A 23,730-nucleotide genomic window follows, 5' to 3' on the forward strand; every position below is an offset into this window, starting at 1 on the left:
TTGCTGGATGTGGGACCCTTGCAAGTCCTTCTTGAGCCTATGTGATGATGTACAGACAGCAGTTCTGAAGAGCAACAAGCAGTTATACTTCAGAGCTACAGCCAGATCTCTTACTACTAGAGATGAGGAGGAGATTAATGTGGAGACATACTATCGCTACATCAACTTGCTGCAGTATTCTTGTGTTTTTCCTGGAGGCATCTCACAGCAGCCACTGTGGGAGACAAAGCAGAGAATTGGATGGGTCCTGGGTACGGCGCTCCCTTTGTTCGTATTCGTACAGATTTGGCTCAGACAACAGACAAGATGCACCACGAGCTGCACATCAACATAAACACTGCCGGGCTTAGAGCAGCTGCCTGGGGGAGCAGGTAGGTGAGGGCTCTCCTGGAAGAGAAGCACACCTCCCAAAACAGTGATGGCAGGTGATGGCAGTCAGCAACCGTGAGTCCTTACAGAAACACCATCCCCAGCAGAAGAGGACCACCCCACCACATGTGTACTGTGACAGTGGGTCTGAGGTGCTGAGGTCCTGGTAACTCAGAGAAGGATGCCATCCTTCCGCACCACCTCTCTTCCCTGTTTCTCCATCCCCATAAAGAGGTCAGTGCCAGTTACTCACATCCTGATGGCTCCACCTGTGGCCCACAGAGCAGATCTGGGTCACCAGAGGATCTCTCTCGACCCATCTCCCTCGCTACCATAAAAACTAGTTGGTAAACACAAACCAACTCCAGCACCTGTGCAAGGCCACTAATCAAAGCTGTGCACAAGTGAAAATCCTTGCCTCCATGCTAAAGGGTTTAGGGCTGCAAGCGCTGGCCAGCACAGCAGCTGTGGTGCCCACCGTGCCTGCACACTGCCAGTATTCAAGACTCCCCACCGCTCCCCATGAAGGTGGTCCTATGGCTGAAGCTCCTCCACACAGCACAGCATGCCCCACTGGGCTGAGAGATAGCCTTCGAGTAGGAAAAGTCCCAAGAAATTCCTAAATACAAAGTGATAGGAAGGAGCCAGCTGCTGGGGACAATCAGCTCTGAAGCACCACACACCCCACTCCACAAAAGCACAGTATAGCAAGAATCAACCAGCTTTCTGCAAACCCACCCAACCTGCGCAACATTAACGTCACTGCAGAACATTTGCAGAATGAAATCAATCTTCTTTTAGAGACATTTCAAGGATCTCAGCCTTTTGGGAAGAGGACCAAATACAATTTTTTCTTTCTAATGCTGCAGGAAACTGCACGATCACCCTCAGGAAGCTAGTTCCTGTTCTCCTGAAATACAAATATAGGGAATAATTCGGTACCTGCCCAACAGATGGCACACAACTTGTACAGGACAACGGGTCACCTGACATCTACCTTCCTTTTTCAACCACAGCCATCATTTTCAATGACATAATTTTCCCTAAGTGCTGTCTCCAGATGACCTGAGCAGCCTGGTTATTCAGATCAAGATGTATCTCAGTATGACAGGACCAGCAGTCCCTACTTGACATCTCATTATCAAGACTGCAGACTGTATTTTCTCCTATGGGTGTTATACTGGCTGTCCCTGAATGAACAGTACGTCACCAAGGGAGATTTCAGAAAACAGTACTAAGTTGACAGTGAAAAGGACATTCTAAATCTAAACTGGATATAGTATTTTAACTCATAATGATGTAAAAGATGAGTAAGGCAGGATAAAAGAAAAATAAATTGGGAAAATTAATCCATTTTTTTCTGGTTTGTTTGTTCGATGCAGGTGTTAACCTCCTGTGCAAAGGCAGCTTCGCTGTTTCACCGGGTCGCCCAGCTTCCCACAGCCTGCATGGGTTCTCCCCGCAGTGACAGTGAAGAGAAAAAGATGGAAAAGAAATCACAGCTGCAGACAGAAAAGTGTTCGGATAAAACCACAAAAATTGGCAGGGCAAGTCCAAGGCACAGGCAGGATCAGAGTCACTATTAATTTTTGATAAATAACAACAGAGACAGGGAGCCTTTTAAAAATCTTGCTTGTGCTTCCATGTCCTCCAAAGCATGTTTTATCAGTACTTCTATTACATCAGAGTAATACCAACACAACAACAGGACATTAAGCCAATACCAACTTCCTGCTGCTGTATGACAGTTTCAAAATCCCCCTCGTTTATTATTTTGTAGCTGACAATGTCTAGCGAGGCTGCCACCAACATCTACAGCTGCAAAGCTCTGTAGTACACGGGCTGAACTCTGCTGTACATAGGCACATGCAATTATTGTTTTCTTGCAGCTATTTGTAATCTTAATTGGCTGGTAACTACTTACTGTAATTTTAAAGAGTATCAACACACACCTTTGCTACTCCTAACAAGAATGGGAATCCAAACTACCCTCGTACCTTGTGCCACGAGGCCCCTGACCTCTTTCCTATCAGGCTCTCTGGGAAGAGCAAAACCACAAAATAAACTAAACAGTTACCATGTCAGTGGGGTTTGTTGTGTTTGGGAATTTTGCCTTGTTTTAAAGGTAGGTGACTTTTGCAACATTACACATAAATTAAAGCCCATGCAATCAAGCTGCAGTTATCATGGCTTGCGTCACATCATGTGCACTCTCTTCTGACAGCAGATGACAACCAGCACAAGCACCAGGACCCAAACAGGCTGCAACACAACTGTCATTTCAAAACGCTGTGCTGTGCTCCACTTACAGGTTGTTTTGGTTTTTACAACCTTGAGTGCTTCTTTAAACTACTACTTAAATGACAGCAGTATGATAGATGTAGATTCTCTAACAATTAAGAAGTAACATGTACAAGACTTATAACTCTGTTCACCATTTCTAAACTCTCGTGTATGAGTCACAAGCAAGACACAGTTAAAAAAAAAAAAAATCACCATCCCTTTTGGCAAAGGTTAAGAAACAGCTTCCACTCACCCAAGGAGGTTCAAATGCTGGGCATTTTTAAGAACTCTACTGCATGACATGTTTTGTGGTCACTCCTGAAAATAAAAATCCACAGACTGCTCCCTGGATGGAGCCTCCCTCCAGGCAGATAATGCTGCAGCTGGGGAGTGATGGCAGAGGATTTGATTTCAGATGTCTGCAGCTGCCTGGGAGCCCACATCAGTTTTGGTGGTTGTGCCAGCTCGAGCACAAAACTCTGATTCAGGATGGGAATCCCGTGTTTCTTCTACTCAATGACCACGCGAGTCACCCAAAGGGAAAATGATGCCAGCACTACTGCATGCTAAGCACAGTCCCAGGCCACATGCTGGAAGCTATGAAAACACGCCTGACAGTGGGAACGCTGGCTGGCTGGCTCAGCCTGGCACGCTGAGTGCCAAGGGACTGGAAGGTCTCCGAGCACTGCCTGGCTTCCCAGGCTGAGCACCTCATCTCCTGTATTGATATAGCCTGATGTCATGCCTCTGAAGCTAAAACTGATTCTTAATGACTCCATTAAGGGCAGGAACTAGACCCTGCACTTGCTGTACATGAACAACACTCACTGACTCCAGTGGGAGATCAGCCCTACATCCTAATTCTTACCTGTTTCACATCTTTAAGCAGGTTCCAATTTGCTTTACTTTACTAAACAATAATTTTTTACAGGTCTTATTTCTCATCACTTTCTGAAATCTAGAAATGACACCACATTGCATGACTACAGCCTATTGTTGCTGGAAGCCTTTATTATTGGCAATGAAATTCAGGCTAATTAGACAAGATAGAATCAATTGACTGGGTCAGGTAAACAACATGAAGAAGCACTGCTTGGCATGTGAGTGCTGTTCACATGAAGGAGGCACTGAAAGCACTGAGCCAGTTCTTGCCAGGCAAGTTTTATAGATAAGTATATTCAGCTAGTAGCTGGCACAGAATAAAAAATTAACTGTTACAGCTATACTTTCCAAGGTGGGGAAATTAATTGGATTCAGCATCACAGTTTGCCTTATGCATTTTGATCGATAATCCAGCCACTACAGTGCTTGAATGTAAATGGGTTCTGGTGTTTATACAAGACTAAATGCTAACGTCAGATGCGTGGCATTTCTGTCCGTGGTATGGCATATGACATTTGTAGTGTCCTCCATCTATATAACACCTAAACCCTAACTTAAGCATCACCATGGGACTTTAGAAGTCCACTGGTCTCGTTCTGGTCCTCTACCCTAGACAGGGATGAATTATTGTGCTCAGGCACTGCTGAAGCAACCAATAAATAAAACCAAACGAAAAGAAGAAGAGATGCTGTGGTTATTAACAGGAAAATATAACAAATGTGAAAACAGTATCTGGTCTGTTCACATGTTCACAAGATCAGCTTAAAAAGGACAGCACAAAGGATTTTTTACATGCACTATTTAGGCATCTTTCGACAGTACTTTGTGTATATCTGCCCTTAAGGCAGCCAATTCTGTTGTTCAGTGTTGGCATAGGTGGGCAACTGCATCATTTTTAGGTGCACAGCATGTTGCTTCAAGCAGTTTGAAAAGCCAGAGAGAACAGGCAAGGAATTTAGGCAATTTAAACATCTCATATGAACAATTAGCATAACTTATGAGCACAGGTAAGTCACATTACAATGGATTTCTACTCTGGGCAGAAGGTCAGGAATCAGCCCTGTAATTCACTGTTTGTCTTACGCAGCATTCTGTGCTCTGCTAACCTGAGGGTTAGTTGATGACTTGTGAACATACCACCTGGACAGGAGACGCTACAGAAGGGCACATTCTGTGAACAGTGGTGACAGCAGACACAAGGAATGTCAAAATAACCAACTAGTGCTAATGGTGAAAAACTGAACCAGTCTCCTGCATCAAGGTAAAATGACTGCTGTTGACAGGTCCTCTGCTGCAGGATTATGGTTTTTTGTTTACAAAGGAGAGTCCCTTCTCCCACCTAGGATAATCGCTTCTCTTTCTATGCCTATTGGTTAGAGTTTGTTGAACTACTATTTCTCCTTCCACCTGACAATGATCTGAGACCTATGAACTTCTGTCCTTGCTTTAACTTCAGTCTAAAGCAGTTTTATATGACAAAGGAAAGTAACATTGATCTGGGCAGTGGTGACCTAGCCAGCAAGTCAGCTGAGGCCACAGCACAGCCATGTGAAGTCAGTTCAGCTGAGGATGCTCACATTTGTAATCAGATGAGGAAACCAGGCACAATTCCCTTTAAAATGAACAACGCAGTAATTTACTTGGGAATGTAAAGAGATGTCAATTACCTTGAGTCCAGTACACTATGATGATTTTATTTTTTTTAGCATGAACATTTTTTTTTTTTTACTCCTAAGAAAGGCATCAGATCACGGAAACCGTAAGGTGCTGCTTCCACTCACCGCAAGGAGCCGGGAGGGAGCTGCAGCCTAGCACTGCTCCAGCCTCAGCCAGGTTTGGAAGGGGAAGATTTCCATCATGAAGATGGAGACTATTTTAATATGGTCAAATATTTCTCTGGTTACTTGGTCTCCAGCTCAAGTGACAGCAAGAAGCCTGCAGCCTGTCCACACAAGCTGTCTTGTAGCTTTTGAATGGCTTTGCCACTCACTTACACACTTCTCTAAGTGCATACAACCAGAAAAATCAAAAGACTGGTTTTCATCACATATTTATCTGGGTGATTCCTGGGAATCTACAGGCATGGCCCAAGAGGCAAGCTTTCTGCTACTGCCAGCCAGTGGCCTTGCTACAGTGCCCATCAAGTCAGTGGGACATGGGGTACAATGCCAACACCAGCTCCTGGGGGAGACAGAAATTCAACCCTTCCTGCTCCTTCCCAAGGCAATAAATGACAAATTGGTCACATTTTAATTCTAAGTTCATCACGGCTATTTTCTCTCTCTAATCCTAAAAGCAGCAAGTAGGACTGGTAGATGACGTCTATAAATTTGTAAAGTCCATTCCTTAAATGGAGCAAATACTCCTCTCTGTAGGACTAAGGCTCAACATCTACCATCACAGCATCCCCCCCCGCCAATACTTTTGAAACATCTGAGCAGCCTGTGCAGAAGTTTGGATCGCAGCGACGCCCTGCTTTGCAGTCTTCAAAGGATTTTACTCTATGTCTTTTGCACACCCAGGGAAGCTCAGCTTTGTCTAATATTTTGTAAGCACATTATTATTTAGTCAGCATTTGACTCTAGCTGTAGTGGGGAAAACGGCGAACAAGCAGGACTTGCAGTGTGATCTGAAATCTGCTAGGCTGTGGCTATGCTGCTCGTGAGCTGTCTCATTCTGGCTGTCCCAATATCACCTGGTGAGCAAATCGCCTGGAGGTCATCTTACACTAAATATGCAACAGAAAATAACCCCTGAAACTGGAAGGTGTTCAGGTGCCATAGTGACAGGCACAGTTTGAGAACACAGAAGAGAAAACAGTCTTGCTTAAGGGCTTCAATTAGCTTCCAACTAAGATGATTACAACATTTCCTAGCAGGCAAGGAATCCTTCAAAGAGAATCAAATCAAAACACCCAGCTGCACAGATGTCCTGGCTATGAACTGTGTCTGACGTCTTCTGTGCAGGGCCCTGCTCCCCAGCCACACCAGCAGCGCCTGCTCCAGCACAAGTGAAGCGTGGTGCAATTCCTCCTCACAGAGTGGCTCTCTGGTGAGGTGACAGGTTTGACCTGCCTGGTCCTTGCTGGGGGACACTGTGTCAGTGGCCTGCCTCAGCCAAGGGGATGGGGCTCTGCTCTCTCAAAGCAAAAACATTTTCTTCCCACTGCTTTTTTTTTTCCCACATCACTTCATGCATCTTAGAAACTTTCCAGAGGCCGACAGCATTTTCACTCATGTTTTGCTGGGAGGAGAGCGAAGAATGCCAGGCGAAGCAGCCCACATAACAAATGTGCTTCGTCACAGGCTCTGCCGCTCAGGACCAGAGCCCACCCCGCTGCTGTGACCCGCCGGGACAACTCCCCAGAGCCACAGCACAACAGCCTACACCACCTAAAACTGAATCACTATTTAAAAGGATTATTAACTTCCAGCTGCATTCAGCCTAATTTCCTTTGTGCAACAGTGTGTTTAATCGCAGAGATTCTAATTTACTATTGCAAAGCACAAGCCCAGCTCTAAGGATAAATTAAAGTAACAGCTCCATGGGAAGTTTGGAATTTAACTTTCTGACTTATCTGATTTGATGCAGATACAAATATTTAAATCCAGCCAAGGAAACAAACAGTCTGTTTCCAAGAAGTTCCAGCTGGAATAAGGGAAAAAGGATTTTGTAGGAAGAGAGGTTGCAACAATTAGTGCACCATCATACTCCTTGCGGGCACAGATCATCAGCCAAGCAGAGCTTCAGGGCTGGCATGCCACACTCCTCCTCTGCAAGACTCATTTGGGTTTGGTTTTTTGGTGGGGTTTTCCCCCTTTATTGAAAAACTACGTTGCTATACTGAGAGTAAGAGGTTTTGTTTTTAAATCTCCTTTGTACAATTCCCCTGTTCTCTTTTCAAGAAAGAGAGGTAAGCACCAAGCCTGTCAAGTGAAACACGCCGAGTCTGGTGCATGATTTGCTGCCAAGAAAGCAATGGTTTGTTAAATTCTTTTCTTGTAATCATGACCAACTCTGTGCTCCCGCCTGCAGATTAGGCTGGGATTCATCTCACCCCTCCTCAGCTGGTAAGAGGTGTCCCAGCCCAGTCCGCAGTCCCACCTATGCTCTCTGTAACCCCTGGGGAGAGACAAGCATCATCTGCAAGCAGTTCATCTCATCCCCATACTCACGTGAGTTATTTTTCTTGAGAAAGATATAAGCTAAAATCAAAATGATTTTTTAAAAAAAATATTTAAGATTAATTTTTAATTTTGAATTCTGAAAATTCAAATCAGATTTCTCATAATCTGGTTTTTTTCAGGCAAACAAACAGAGCACTCAAATTTTTAGCTCAACTGCATCCCGTGATTCAGGCGCAGACCCACGGCGAAGCTGCTGCCAAGGAAAACACTCTGCTTCAGGATACTCCCTGCCGCTTGCGAACTCGAGCAAGCAGCTGCCAGAGACGCTCTCACCGCCCACAAGAAGGAGGAGAAGGCCAGGCACTGCAAGCAGCAGACTGCACCAGCCAGGAGGTTACACAAGCAGCATGGCCATGCTGTGTCCATCACCCGCGGGGCAGCAAGCCAGCCCAGCTGCCGGTGCCGGGTCAGGCATGGCCACGCAGCCCACCAGCTCACTTGCCAGCCACCCCGGGTGGGCAGTCACACCACAGGAGGGCTGACGCTCGCCATGTGCTTGCTGCACACGTGGATGTGGACACTGCACTGCAGTGGCAGTGGCCAAAGGAGAGGGGAAGGTGGCCAGGGCAGGCCTCAGGTCACCATGACCTTCACCACCATGGCAGGTGAGCACCCGGCCGCAGGCTGGCTGACCCACCAGCCTCCTCCCCCTCTGCTGGCAGCAGCCCAGGGCCGATGGACAGACAGATGGATGCAGCAGCATGGTTGTGGCCACCCTTGGCCTGTCACACGGGGCAGCTCTCCTTTGTGGCATGTCCAGGTCCAGGCAGACCCCTGCCCAGGGAGCAGGTGCTGTGCCTGCAGCCCACAGCCTCAGGGCTTTAGCAGGGTTTCGCTCCTGCAGACACCTCCTGCACCCCACCTGCACCTTACCCCCCAGCCTCCTCTCCCACCCAGCGGGGCCCGCTCAGTGCTGGGGTCCTGCAGCACCCCAACTCCACATGTCCACCACAAAACCAGCCCTGTTACCCTGTAAGTGGAAAGCTACAGAGACAACATTTGGACAAGTGGGTTCAATTTCTCTGCACTGGAACTGGTGGGAGAAGTGGAGGGCTGCTCCCTGGTGCTCCCCAAAGCCATCCTGCAGGTAATGTGGGCAGCCAGGGGTTTGGGATGCTGACACTGGCATTACACACCCGAAGACAAGTCACCACAGCAGTTTCTCCTGCAAGCCATGATGTCTGTGGTGCACACAGGCAGTGCAGCAGGTAAACCAGAGCTGTGCAGCTACAGCCACCTATGGTGTGACAGTCCCCGATACCAGGATGTAAATATTACACTGTTAACCATCAGAACTTCTGCATTTTCTCTTCACTGAATGATTACATACAGTGCAATTTCACCACCCTGAGACCCCCTTCAGCCCCAGATGATGGGCACACAGAACAGCACAGGCACACCAGAGTAGCTGGGCAACAGACTTGATCCAAGCTATTCCGATTCCCAGAATGGATCCATGATGGGAAAAACAATTCAAAGGTGGAACTGAAACAGACCCTGAGTGGTAGAAACTTAAAAGGAAACAAAATGCCATTCTGAATCTGAGTAATTTCTGGACTATCATACAAGTAGTTTACACTTTCTAAGAGGTCTTGATGAGTTTAATTCCTAGCAACTTGCGGAGATGTTGGTACGTACGCTTGTAGGTAGCATAAAACTGCACTGCATCTAAGCCTCAAAACACTTCACAACAGACCCAGAGAAGAAAGAGGAAGAATCATTCATCCCTGACATCCTCAAAGAGAATTTTAAGCTGTCTTCCAAAAGCACAGAATAAAAGCGCTGCCAGAGTGCAGAGTCTGCTCACAGATACGTCTGCACCTGTATCAATATTCACGGAGTGTCAGCTACCATGCCAGAAACAGCTCTCTTCATGACATCCTGACTCTGGACTCAACCCCCAAATGCGACAGTGGGTGACTGGGTCACTCCGTCTCCCTTACTGCTAATGGAAGCTCATCTCTACCAACACCAGCCTACCTGAAATCAAATTAAAGGCTCAGATCTTTTCTAATGCCCATTAGGCTACAATACAAGCACATCTCCAAAAATGACTACTTTAAGCAAAATAGATTTTCTCCTTTTCTTTGCCATCTTCCATTACCTGGGTACCATTAGAACTTGCCCTAACCAAAGGCTCTTCAAGGGAAGTCACCAGTGAAGACTAATGAGAAGGGCTGAGCTGCTCTAAATCTGAAAGGTGATGAGTCATTTTTAAGTCTCCAAAGTAAAGTTGATGCAAGTGGTCAATATGCAGCACTTCTGAACACAGGAATGAAATGGTATTTGAGAAAGACTGAGGAAACTGGGAAGAAAACGAGGAAAAGAGATGACACTTTACTGTGGAAAAGCCCATTGTGAATATCCTCAGTACCCTTTATTCCAGCAAAATGTATGAGGTCTATCAGCGCTCTCCATTTGCACTACAAATTTAGCAACTCTTCCATTTTCCAGATGAATTTTAATTGCATTACATGCTATTCATTTCACAGTCACAGAGGACAACTCTAAGAATTTCTTTTGTGCTACCATTAACCACTTCCACAAATACTAAACAAGCAAACTAACAATTACTTCACTCAGTCTGTGAACACCACAACTCAATTTTACCTTTATTTTCTCACAGACTCATTCTTGGTACCCCATCCACCTAGAGCTTCATGCTGCAACCCCAAATTCCAGTCTTTCCCAGACTCCAAGCAAATGACCTGTACTTAACATTTCCACCTCATCAAAAATTTGAGACATTCAAAACCGTTGTGGAAGTCTGCCTGTTTTGGTTAAGCAAACAGAAAACCTCCCCAAAACATACAGATTATAAAATTCACCTTAGTCCAAAAAGGAGCAGCTTAAATTTATACAGCCTGGATATCCCCCTTTAAAGATCATCTGAATTATCTGTTTGCTGCATCACCATCACTGCTATGGATTACCGGTGGTTTACAAGGCACTTCTAGTATAATATATAATATATATGCATGAAGCAAGTGTTCCTAGATGATCCAAATGTTCTGGAAATGTGGAGTTTATAAATGACTATGCTCACACGGGAGGAGAGGGAGGAATGGGAGATTTTCTCTCCCCTTCTTCCTTTCCACTACAGGAAGAAGATAAGAAACTTGCTTTAAGCAAAGTCAGCACCTTTGTCTGGTTTCAGTAGATAAACTGCTATACAATGACAGCCAACAGTAACCCGAACGCTATACATACCTGGATGTATCGCAAGGCACTCCTTAGGACGCTGAGGTTTGAGGTCTTCTTGTCATCTACATTGGGGATGTTGCGTTTTAATGTCTCAAAGCATTCTTTCAAATGTGCACGTCTAAAGAGAACACAGGTGTTTTGTCAGCTTGTGGGAGTACACGCTAGAAATCAGTTTAGCAGAGGGCTAGAGCTTAATTTGGGCCTTAATCCAGCAAAGCACTTGCACATGTGCATAGCAGTCACTGAGACTACCTGCATGATTACAACTGAACCAGCTCAATCCAGCAGAAAGACAGTGGGGTTGTAGGCCTGGATTCTAGTCCTAACTTTGTTAGGAAACCATCATGCAGTCTTAAATGAAATATCTCCCTGTGCTGTGGCTTCCACTTTCACCATACTTCCAATTTGGTTAGTTAGATTTCTGAGAGTTTTGGATCAGGAACTGGTCTTTACTTTGTATTCACACTGTACACTGACCCCTGATCTTCGCTATTTTATTGCTTTACATCAAGTTACACCGTTATGCACGTGGGGATTTACTTTGCGGGATCAGAGCTTTGCAGGGTTATTGTAATGCAGTTACGCAGTTAAGTAAAACATACTGGGAAGCAAGAGATGCAGAACTGAGCTGTAAGAAAGCAAAGCGATACTGCAAGATTCATTAGAAGTCACTAAGAATTTTGTTCAGGTTATTTGTTAAAAAACAAACAAAAAATACCAAAGCCAAACAAATATTGACAGACTATAGGCCAAAGAAAAAAGAAGGGGAATTACAATTAAAAAAAAAATTAAACCCCTGGCTTTCTACGCACCTGTTCTTCTCCAATTTATTATGTACTTCCCTGGTCCCAACCCTGTAACCCAAACAGAACAAAGATAAACTCAGTGTCAGGTTTAAAACTACTGCCATTCAATCTATACTTTCAGCAGTGTGTGTGTGTCTACGATATACAGGTAAATATTAAAAAACAACAGAGGTGTTCAGATATCACTGTCTTAATATTAGCTGCATATATATTTCTACCTATACTGTATCAAGATAAAATCCTTCACAAGCATATCAGGTGGGATAAGCATTATGCATATACTGCACACAAGATCCAAACAACTATAGTGTGTGTATATATACACAGACACGGCTACTAACAACAGGGAAAGACACAAAGTATGAATTGTATGTATTTATACAGTACTAGATAGCCCAGATTCTGACCCATTTCTGATCTGCGCCTACACTCCAGTGGGGTAAGATTTATGTAGTTCCAAATTAAAGTGTACGGGACTTGGCAGACATATTTCAAACCGATTTAGTTTTTTACTATGCCTGAAATAACACAGCTGCGCATAAATATGGAATGAAGGAATCCAGGAATCCTCCAGTCACTGCTAAAGGAAGAATCAGGATGAGCTTCTGGGTTTTGGGGTTCTGGTCTGTCCCCACCCTCTGAATCAGAGGAATACTTTTAGGAAAAGCCAAACAAATTCATGTTGTCTTAGTTTTTCAGCTACAGTGGTGATGAAGTACATTAGCAGACACATGGAGATTTCAAATATCTTCCATACACTATGCAAAGTAATTGGTTGCCTTTCGCTGAAAATACCCCGATACTGAGGTGAGCATTTCAGGAGGTACGTTAATATTTAATAAACATTCAAGTATTTAAAACCAAATATTTGACAGCCTTTTCTCATGAAACATTTACAAGCAGAAAAAGACATCTTTTCCGTGCTTATGTGTAAAGGAGTAATTCTGGGGAGATAAGAAGCATGCACCTTGGGGTAAACCATCAAAATGCATTTCAGAAAACCTTTGCAACTCACTCAGCATCAGACAGGTATTCTTCTGCTGCGCCTGTGCCAAGAGATCTAGAATTCCTGCATGGTAAAATGCTCTGACTACAGCACAGACACAGCAGTGATGCTGGACAACAGCCCTGCCAACTTTCCAGGAGCAAAGCTTGGATTGATGGGACCAGAGCAGTTTGCCGGTGCAGCTGCAGCCATCCCACTGCCTGTGGATGGGGCAGCTGCTACTCAGACAGCAAAACTCCCTACAGCTTTCACCAGCACCCCTGTGCCGTCAGAAACCCCCTCTACACCCACCTGAACCCACACGACATCATCAATGACAGGTCCACTTGATTAAAGCACAAATACACTCACCGTTTCTGCAGCATTCTGTAGACAAGCTCTAAAGATCACAATCTATCTTAGAGGAATTACACTGGCATTTTACAAAGACCATTATCTTTACAAATTCTTATCTATATTACTTTCACCCTTTCCTTCTATGCATTTTGGGATCTCTACATCCCAAAGGACACTATGAACCCTTTTTTTGTCCACTACATCTTACATCTCTTCCTGCTCCCACAAGATGATAGTGAAACTACCACTCCTTGCACGGAGTTCGTCCACAGCGAAAGTCAGCAGCAATTCACAGCCCTGCGCTCGTGCTCTCTCACAACTGGGTTACAGTGGTTCTGCACTGCAGCTCAAAGCAAATGCCATGAGGACAAGAGGACCTGGGGAAAAGAGTGTGAACTGCTACACCCTAACCTTCTGAAACATCCAAAATGCTGAGCTCCATCCAGGAGGGAGCAAAAAAGGCAAGGCCAGATTCTGACCTGGCCAAAAGGCTTATCCCAGGCAGGTCACCAGCCTAGAGAAGGACTGCATTCTGTCTCTTCTGCTGGCACTTGTTCAGGCTGGGAGGACTGGAGCCGCCAGCAGGGCAGCCGGCTCTGCTGGGTATATCTCAGCATGGCAGCCTGAGTCATGATGGAGTGGGACAAGGCCACCACTGCTATGCTGCACAGGAAGAGGGGGACTCCAGCTGGCATTTTGTCTAGCGGCATCTCCTCTGAATTCCTGACCAGACCCCCACACCTGCCTGGGCATGTTTGCTTTGCTGCACTGAACAGGCAAGACGTGCAGACCGATTTTCTGCCCAAGTTCTGTGGGATTAGCATACCATTTTAAAAGCCATCGCTAAGAGTTATCTACCAGCTGCAGACAGTCAGGAGAATGGTCAGAGGTCTAGACAACATGGCCCAAGAGGAAAGACTAAATAGATCCAAGTCGTTATCCTGCAGGAAGGAAGACTGAGGGGCCAAGGGAAATAGGTAAAAGCTTGGTGCAAAAGGAACGATTTGTTCTCCCAGTCCACAAGAAATATTATCAGACTACGTATTAGGATACTGTGGTCTGGAAACAACCGCCTAAGGAGAAGACGGTCTCCACCAGCCAAAGTCCTTAAGAACAAGTTAGACAAACACTAACCTGGAGCAACATCAGAGTCACAAGTCCTGTCCGAGGGTGAGGACAAATTAAACAGCCTTCAGTCCCTTCCAGCTGCAGGAGTTCTGAACAAGCAGGAGGCCCTTAGTACTTACAGCACTAAGAAATCGAAACAGCAGCTATGGTGATCTCTGTCCTGGGAAATGAAACCTCCCAGATCACATCCCAGTTTTCAAGACAGTTCCTGCAAGCAGTATTGCTGCATGATTTCCCTGACCAGTATAAGCAGAGAGCTTTTGCCAAACATAATACCAGATGGCACCTGAAATCAGACAGGCAGTGCTGGGACTTGCTTCCTAATACAGTCCTGGCTTGGAAAAAGAAATCCTTGTACAGAATTCTAGTGTGTAGTCAGGGAGAAAAAATAAAAACCATCAAGCTAAGAAACCCTGCTATCAAAAAGCCAGACATCCAAACATCCACGGATCTTGGCATTTCTGATCTGACAACTCTTTGCATAAGCCATAGCTGCTCCGGGTCGATGCAGCTTTCGGTATCGTTTTTGTCTGGTCCCTCAGAAGCCTCCAGACACAAGATGCACTCACCCTCCAGGTCTCTTCTTCTGCTCATTTGGTTTTGTGTCTTCCACTGGAGCCAGCTTCAGAGCACCGAGCTGTGGGGGTGCTCCCGGGTGCTGCAGGGGCTGGTGAGGCTGGGGCTGGATGGGCTGCTGAACCACATGGTGCTGGGAGATGGCCAGGACCGGTGCCGCGTAATGCTGGAGCTGCTTCGGGCTGCCTGACGGGGGTGTAGCAGCTTTCCCGTCCGACAGAAGAGGGCCTGGCGGCCTCTGGATGACTGGTGCAACCGAAGATGCTTCCTTAGTGACACCGGGAGTGCTTACGAGGGGCTGGTGGCGTTGCACAAGCGGTGGGGACAGGGTGGTCTGTGCTGCTTGCTGGGGGGGGCTGGTGACAACAGGGATGGGAATGACAGAAATGGGGGCTGCCAGGGGCGGGGGCGGTGGAGGGGCCGGGGCTGGCGGGGAGATGGGCACCAGCAGTTCACTCCGGGGCTCCTCCAGGGAAGCAGCACTGTTCGCCCGTGGCACGCTGGCCTTGCCAGCCTTCTTCTCCTGCTCCCTCTCCAGGCGGAGCTTCTCGTGCTTTTCATTCTCCTCTGAAAGAGAAACACCAACAGTGATTAATGGTGCTTCCCTGACCTTACCCATCCACAGGCCTCTATACCAGGCTGGTGCTTGCCTGCCTTTCTGAGAGGGAAGTGGAGGCCCTGGGGGTAACGCAGCCCGGCCCATGGCAGGACCTGCACCCCTGGAGATCCACCCGGTGTCCCAGCCGTGCTGCACCTTCCACTCATTGCTCTTCCACTCCAGCACTGACTATTTAAACATAAACCACGTGCTGCCCCCACATTCAGCCCTTGAGACCAAGTTGACAACATGACTCCTGGCTCCTCCACTGTCTGCAGCAACCCCAACGTCTCCAGGGATGCAGAGGAAAAGCCAGACACCACCCAGCCAATCTCCTTCTATCCTGTCCCAGCACCGCATGGAGAGAAATGGCCTCATCCAGTCACTTCCCACTCCCAAGGGCCCAACGCACAAACTGCAAGGCCTTTCTGCCAAGGGCAAACAGTACTGAGCTGAACAAGATTAAGGGACCTTCAAGAGCCGTGGCAGGACATGGCTGGGAGCCTGTGCCTGCTCTCCTTGGAAGGATCCAGTGTAGGGACGTGATCTGTCCTCACTTGCCCTTGCGCAAGCCTGCAGGGATGGACTCAGCACCCCACACAATGCTTACTTCTACAACACCTTCCCAAACCCTCTCTGCTCGTGCCCATATGTAAACACATCACTGTGCTCTACTGTATAGCAGAAGAAATCAGTCCACAACAAAACATTTTCAATTCTTTTTCTACTTGTAAACAGGCAAAGAGCTATTGAGCACGTTATCAAGGAGCCCGCCCCGGCCCCATGACAGCCCCAGGACAACGCTGCCATTCACTTCCAGCAAGGTAAAGGCAAGCCCAGAGACAAGCCCTGACTGACAGCATCCTGGGAAAAATTCTGTGTTTCAGGATCACCTCCCAAACTACAGCCAGAGCAGGGAAGACAGGGAAACTTTGTGAGCCAGGCATCCCCCGCTCCCAGTACTGACCCAGGATACCCAAGATAAACAGCAGCCGCAGGACTGCAGCTGGTTGTAACCAACCACCAGCACAGGGCAGCACAGGCTCCTTAGGTTAAAATACCTTGTATTTTATACTATTAAGTGTAAATCTTAGCTCAATGGACATTACACTGATACAAATCCACCAGGGCACTTCTTCACTGTTGTGGATTTTAGTCAAGCTCAAACTTGGCTTTGATGTGCAAACATTCCTATATGTTTTCAGAACACCAGACAAAGTAAATGAGATCTGTGTGGCCTGACTAGCAAAATAAACTTAATTAAATGTGATCCAGGTCTCCAGCTTTAATTGTGCGAACATGGCACAAACAAAATTTATTTATACAAGTCCTGTGGCGCCAGTGGCCCTGGCATCTAGACATCTCACAGCCTTAATCAAATATCTCCAAACCCACTGTCCATGAAGCTCAGCAGATCCCATTCCTGACAGCCTCCAAGGAGTTGCAACAAAAAAATAGCGTACCACAAGCATGCTTGGAGCTATGACTTCTTCATAGTAATATACAAATATTTGGAAAATAAACCCTTACTTCATCAAGCAAGGGATCAGAGAAATGATGCACACCGTCTAGTATCCTGTCTTATACAGTGGCCAATATCAGGTATTTCAGAGGAAGCTCCAAGAAACATCCTGGAAGAGCCTGTCCACAGGAGAAACTTGGGCTTGACCTAAGCACTGAAGTTCAAGTGTATATTTAGGAAATTTGATAGAAAAGCATGTATCCTGCAACCTGGAATTAGCAGGTTACTCTGGACCCCCAGTCATCTTCAGGAAGCAGCTATATTAAATACAAGTGGAACAAGGGGAAAAGCCCCTGCCTGACACCCCCCCACCCCGTCAGGCAATCTCACCAGCCATGGAGCTGCCCCCTCCTCAAACACCACCCCAGGGGCCGGGCCACTGCCTGGGTCCTTTCTCGCCCAGCTTTTGATTTTGAGGGGTGTAGTGCAAAAGCAAGTGAAAGAATAAAGGAAACAAAACTCTTATTCCTGATTCTGAATGACCTTTGGTACATGTGACCACACAGCGTCACTGCCCCAGATTCACAAAGTGATTTCCTGAAGTTCCCTTCAGCCCAGGATTTCTACAGCATACATCATATTTCCTCCAGCCTTCATTAAAGCACTCTGGCCCAACTCTGCTTGCTGGTTGCCTGAAGTCTGTCCAGAGCCACACCAAGCCTGCAGCACAGCATCTGGGAGCCTCAGGCAGAGGAGGCCAGCAAGGAGTGCCGAAAAGAGGCAGTGTGAGCTTCAAGGAGGCCAACCTGGCACTGTACCAGCTGCCGGAGCGGGGAAGGAGGGGAACTTCAAACCTTACAAACACTAACAGCCCTAGCTCAACTCTCAGCTGCAGCAACAGCCTGAACACACACACACCTTAAGAGACCACAAAGGAGGTCAAGCACCCAGCTAACAGGGTAAATACTGTCCAGCACCTACAGGAAGAGTACGCAACACCTGGATCAAGCTCCAGCACCAGGGCTCCATCTCCAGTCTCTGACTGTGCAGCACTTGGGAAGACACCGTGTGAAATCCAGTGATCTGCAAGGATTTCACACCCAAAGAGCAGTTCTCCCACAGATGCCCGAGACTCAAATCAAAAATTTAAATTCAAGTCCTTGTAGCACCAAGTAGGAGGGTCAGTGGGCTCAAGATCTGACTGACTCCAAAATAGGAGGTTGCTTAAGCAAAAGCTCAGACTCTGAATGCAGTATTTCCCTATATCTTCTCAAAATATTTCAGGGTAGTTATCAATATTTCCTTAAAGGAAGAAGTAAAGCAGGGCAGGGTGGCAAAAACCCCAGCAGGAATCCCCTGATGTAAACAACATAAATCTGAGCTACTGATGACTTTAGACTGGTTCAACTGAACAACATTAATAACTAATAAATAAAAGCCCTTTGTCTGCAATTCTTTTGCTCCACTTTGCTGCTTGGTTTGCAGCCAGAGCCAACGCGATGGCCCTGGCTCAGGACACATGAGGAAATTCAACCCCAGTGACCTGCTGACTAATCGTGTTTTCCATGTGCGCGCTTGGCCACGCAGCCAGCGCCAGGGTAGCACAGGTAGCAGCCGCTGGGAGAGGGAGAGCGACCAGGGGCCAACCCAGCACCAGCCCCTGCCGGGCACAAGCCAGATGAAAGACCACGAACTTCCACACAGACATAAAACTGCACTGTGCCGGTCAGGAGGGCAGAAGCAAAGAAGTAAATTAATGGAAGCTCCTGGCACTGCTCAAGGTCTGATGAGGACAGCAGAACCTGCCCATGCTGAATTCACTCCTGCACTGGCTCCTGGCAATAACATGACAGCAGAGGAGAGGATCTAGAAAGGAGACCTGCAGTGATGGCAATGCTTTCCAGCGCATGAGCAGGAGTCAGCAGTGAAATTCCTACAAGTAATTTTCATTCATCGGGGAAGCCAAGAGAACAGGAAAGTAAGGTTACAAGCATGCATTACTGATCAGCAATATTTATGTAAATGTCTCTGTGAAGCAGGTGCAGCCCTCAGGCTGCTGACATGCTGCCAACAAGGCCTTTGGTGTTGCAAATCTTGAGCTCCCTTGAGCTAAAGAGTTTATTTCAAGGATTTTTTTTTTTTTTTTAGCCAAAATCTGACACCAGTGAGCCACCGTCCTCTTGTCTGACTCATCCACAGGCAAAACGGAACCACACTACCAACCCCTCCTGCCAGTAAGAGGACTGAAGGGCCTGTAAGCCATCTCTTCCTAACATATACACAACCCTCCAGGACAGAAATGCTTCCATCGAGCCATGAAGATCTCTTGGCTCCTGCTCACTTTGTACTCACACCTTGCAAACAAATTGAAGACTCCCTTTTAAAAAAGCCCCCTTAGAGCTCTTTGGTTTTCCATACAAAGTAAGTTCACCCACCTTCCTCCACAGATACAGATGAAAACAGGGAATGGTAACTAGTGTGCCGGGTGCTCAGACACGCACAGCTCATTCTTTCACGTGTAGCACATTCGGTACATGAGCTTCTGCAAGCCCAGTATGTAGGAAGCACACAAGGCTTAGGGCATCTTCTTGTGCTAAGCAGGACAACTGGACCAGAAGGTGCACACCACGATTATGTATAATTTCCACTCATTCTTGACATTCTCATCAGAGGGACTGAGGACCAAACAAACCAAGGGAGTGAACTGGCCCTGCAAACCCTCAGGGGGTCTGAATCATAACCCAGGCACGAGGGGACAGGGAATCTCACCTTGCCCACACCACACTGCCTGTCAAAAGGCCCAGGTCATGACAGCAGGGGACCTCAGCTTCCCAGGCAAGCCACCAAGGTGGTACACCATAAAGGAGGACGACAGCAACACCAGCAGCAACAGGACGAAACAGCAAATCTTGTCAGAGGAGGACACTGAAAGGTTTAGTGCTCCCGACAGGGTGGACTGGTGCTTAGGGCCCTGATGGGCCAGGAATACACAGGGCCAGGCACTCCTAACTTTGTTACCAAATAATCCCTGGGGTTTAAATTTATCTCCTCCCTTCTGCCTGCCCTGGAAATGCCACCAGTCTGTAAGAGCAAGCACTGCCAGCAAAGAGAGCCGCCGTGCAGGCAGAACTGCACATGCCTCCAGGGTGGGCAGCGTGGCCTGGCAGCAGCCAGGGTACCCCACTGAGCCTCCCACCTAAGTCATGCTGCAAGAGCACTGCCTGAACACGCCTTTAAGGCATTTCAGTGCCCTTTTTAATGCTCCTGTTTTTTACTGTGGACACTGTCAGTACTCAGCATGTACCACTGGCATGTGTCTTTGCATCATCAAGCATCTCACCTCTATGTACATTTAAAGGTCTCCCCCCGGTGCAGAGAGTGAATATTACTTAACTACATGAACAGTTAGGCACTGGCAGTTTTGTGGTGTCATCTTCTGAATAGTCTGAAATGTTTCTCTGAATCACTCAATGCTTCTGGGAGCTTATACTGCACATGATGAAGTGCTACAGACCCAGAGAAGAGCACCCTGGTTCTGCAGCAGTGTCACCCGCAGCAGTCACTCCTGGAAAGCACTGGGGACAGAAAAGAGTCTCCAGATACTTTCCATTTCTGAGGCTGACCCAGCTGCACTCAGCAAGGTGGACCACCATGCCGAGAGGGAGGGCAGGCTGGAGCCTGAAGGTTAATTTCTGTTTCTGCAGGTCCCAGACTCTGCAGGGGAGAACCAGGGAAGGGAAGATAAGAACAGTCAGCAGTACCAGAGACCAGTAATGCTCAGCCTGAGCCAGGCAAACTCTGAGTCATAACTAATGCTGCTGACACAAGAGGCTACGCCAGCAAACAGCTGCTGGCACTTGCAAGTACCTAGTAACAAGCTGGGGGATTGAGACCCCTTTGAAATTGTGACCCCTTCCTCTGAGCCCCTCTGAATTTTGGCTGCCAACAGCATGACACAAGCCCAACTTTTCTCTCCCATCTTTGCTAAAACCATTTTGTTTGGTGTCCATCCCTTTGCACCACTGCTTCTCCATCAGTAACGTGGCAGCCCCAAGACACAGCTCTACTCCCCAAAACCCTCCAGGCTCTCAGCTGTGCCCGTGGCTGCAGCAGGCCCTCACCAGCAAGATCATGGTAAAGAGCTGGTTGCAAGGCACCTGATGACTCTTCGATAGGACTGCTCACTACTGCTGCTGCTGCGTCTAGGTGCTGTGTTCAGATGTCAACCTGCTCCCAGAATGTCCCATTTTTCTTCTTACTCACACAGACTGGGCTGCATTATCTTCTTAAAGAAAGACTAAAACATATTTTAAAAGTATGCTATTCACAAAGGACACTGAAATGCTCCACGATTAGAAATTAGAAGCTTGTGATACACTCCAGAGGAGTGAAAACTACACCAGCCCTCCTGAGATTTTGATTTCAGAGTTTTAAAGACCCTAACGTCTACCTGATACACAGCAGATCTACCTGATGTGCTGAGCTATCCTCACTATACCGGCACACCATGCACTCTTCCTACCTTACCTACACTTGATGTCACCATTCACTACGAACAACAAAAATACTCGCATCTCCATTTTCTCAGCCAGAGGATGATGACACATTTAGATCGTATCTGTAAAAGCAAAGGAAAAATCAGGCTTCACATAAACTATCCCTCCTTAGCACCAACCAATACAGACCACTAGTGGTTTCAGCATGATGGACTTATCTGTAACTCTTAGAAATCAGTGGCCTCAGTATCCAAACCTGAAATAAATCAAAGAAATGACAAGGTGATCCTCTTGCCTGATAAAATCCAGGGAGCAGACATGCTTTATTCCTACTTCATGGAGACAGATGGCTTGCAAGAAAGTGAGTACTTCCTTTCAACAAAACCATCACAGCTCCTGGAGCACAGAAAGGAAGGTTGGGAAGACCCTCAAGAAATCTTGTAGTTCACCTCCCAAGCCCCAGAAAAGAATCAACCAAAACTAAATAATACTTGGCAGACATTTCTCAAAGCAACAGCTTCTCAAATCTCTATGGATAATTTACATTGTGCTTAATTTGCTATTCCAGCGCTTAACTGAAACCCTGATTCAGCTCCACAGTCATTTTAGCTGCATTTTAGTTACAACTAACTCTTGGTGGACAGAAGAAAGAAAGAATGGGCCAGGATTTAGCAGTACTACAAAGGAAAAGAAAACAAATCAAGACTACTAACAAAATAAAACCAACGTGGACAGCCTTTTATACACACAGACCACCCCGGTGCCTTCAAGCTCCAAAGGTGCTGAGCATGGCGTACACTGTCGCTGCCGCAGCGCCAAAGCTTGGCAGGCTGGACTGATGCAAAACTCTTGTTGTGCCTTTCTGCAGAATTCAGGATGAAGTACAGAAGAGCACTGGTTCTGACACACGGAGCAGGCACCAACAGCACAGGATTGACTACTGACTCTGCTCTATCATCCTCACCAGGGCAGACAACCAGCTGACCTATATTCTGTAAGGGATGCTGGCTCAAACACTTTTTCATCTGACCCCACCTGCTCCAATGCACATGAGGAAACCGCTGTCTCCCCTTTGGGCCCTGGGACAGTGTGACACACTGAAGTCTGCAGAAACACAGCAAATGATGATGCACTCTAAATGTACTGGTCAGAAAAGAATGGGAAAAATGAGCTGAGTTAATAAAACATATTATAAACAAACTATGTACTCTTAAAACAAAACAAAAAGCCCAGGCATCTGATGTGCCCAAAGAAGATTCCAAGACGCTGCTTCATCCATCGCTCACAAGCAGGTCTCAGACCCTCAGCATCCAAGTGGCCTGCAAACTTGTTTAAGTCAGACAACACACTGCTCGTATTTTACACACACTAGCAACTGAAGTAAAGACAGGTTAAATTACTTCATGTCACACACTGAATCATGGCAAAACCAGATCTGTTGGTTAATTACCAGCCTGTTAGGTAAGTATATTTGCTCAACACCAGTTCACATAACATTCCTCGATCCTGGTGAGAACAACAGCCCACTGCTGCAGCTTCATCTCAGGGCTGTCTGTCCCAGGGATTGTTTTCACAGTCTGCTCACACTAGTCAGCTTTCTTCTCAAGGAAATGAATGGCAATGTGCAGACTACCCTTCAGAATCCTATCTCCATACTCTGAAAATGAGGTAAGAATCCAGGGGTATCTGCCCATCAAAGCACAACACACATGCACATGAGTAGGAAGCTTTCCTCCATCACCCAAATGGGCTGCACCAGGGCAGTTATCCCTGCCATCTCTGAATTCACAGAGTCACTGCTCTCAGCTATAGAGCAAGGCGCTCCCCAAAGTTAACGTCTAACTCACCGACTCTGTGTGCTGGTGCCAGAGGTGAAGAGCAGGTTCTCGAGCAGGCCACATCCTCCCCCAACACACACTATGGCATCACTGCGAATCCGCCCACCCTCACATCAAAAACCGTGAACCTACAGCATCATCTGCCAATGGTCCAGGCACACACTAAACTTGCGTTCCTCACCACGAATACTTGGTGTGGTCTCTGTTCATTCAGCTGCCTGCAAACAGACAAGAGCTTGACCTACATCACAGCTAAAACTGCAGCATGTTCCCACTAGTAAGATCCTGGCCAGGTTCCTGAACCAAGAAGTATTTTGTGCTGCAGTGAGGAAATCTGGTGTCTTTTGAGAGACTGGTTTGGAGACTTCATGAACAAGCATGTACTTCTAACAAGCTAAGCAGGTATATGAAGGAAACGTGATCAGGCACAGGACCAAAATTTCACACAGTGAACACAGAATTCAGACTGTTCTGTTCATATGAGGTGGTTCTGGAAAGGTGGGAGTGAGCGCTATAATTTCATTCCTTTCCCAGTATCTCTCACTAGCCTGAGCAGAAC

At 46.8% G+C, this 23,730-nt stretch overlaps 1 protein-coding gene across 1 annotated transcript in view; it reads right to left on the reverse strand.

Moving 5' to 3' along the window:
- The window catches only part of MNT (MAX network transcriptional repressor), a 43,053-nt gene that overhangs the window by 12,293 nt on the left and 7,030 nt on the right, over positions 1 to 23,730 (reverse strand). The window contains exons 2-4 of the mRNA XM_055795691.1: positions 14,771 to 15,344; positions 11,738 to 11,779; positions 10,932 to 11,043 (exon numbers count right to left, since the gene is read on the reverse strand). Coding sequence (XP_055651666.1) covers positions 10,932 to 11,043; positions 11,738 to 11,779; positions 14,771 to 15,344 — 728 coding nt within the window. The remainder of the gene's footprint in view (positions 1 to 10,931; positions 11,044 to 11,737; positions 11,780 to 14,770; positions 15,345 to 23,730) is intronic.

Source organism: Falco peregrinus, chromosome 2 (genome assembly GCF_023634155.1).
Source record: "Falco peregrinus isolate bFalPer1 chromosome 2, bFalPer1.pri, whole genome shotgun sequence".
NCBI classification, from domain to species: domain Eukaryota; kingdom Metazoa; phylum Chordata; class Aves; order Falconiformes; family Falconidae; genus Falco; species Falco peregrinus.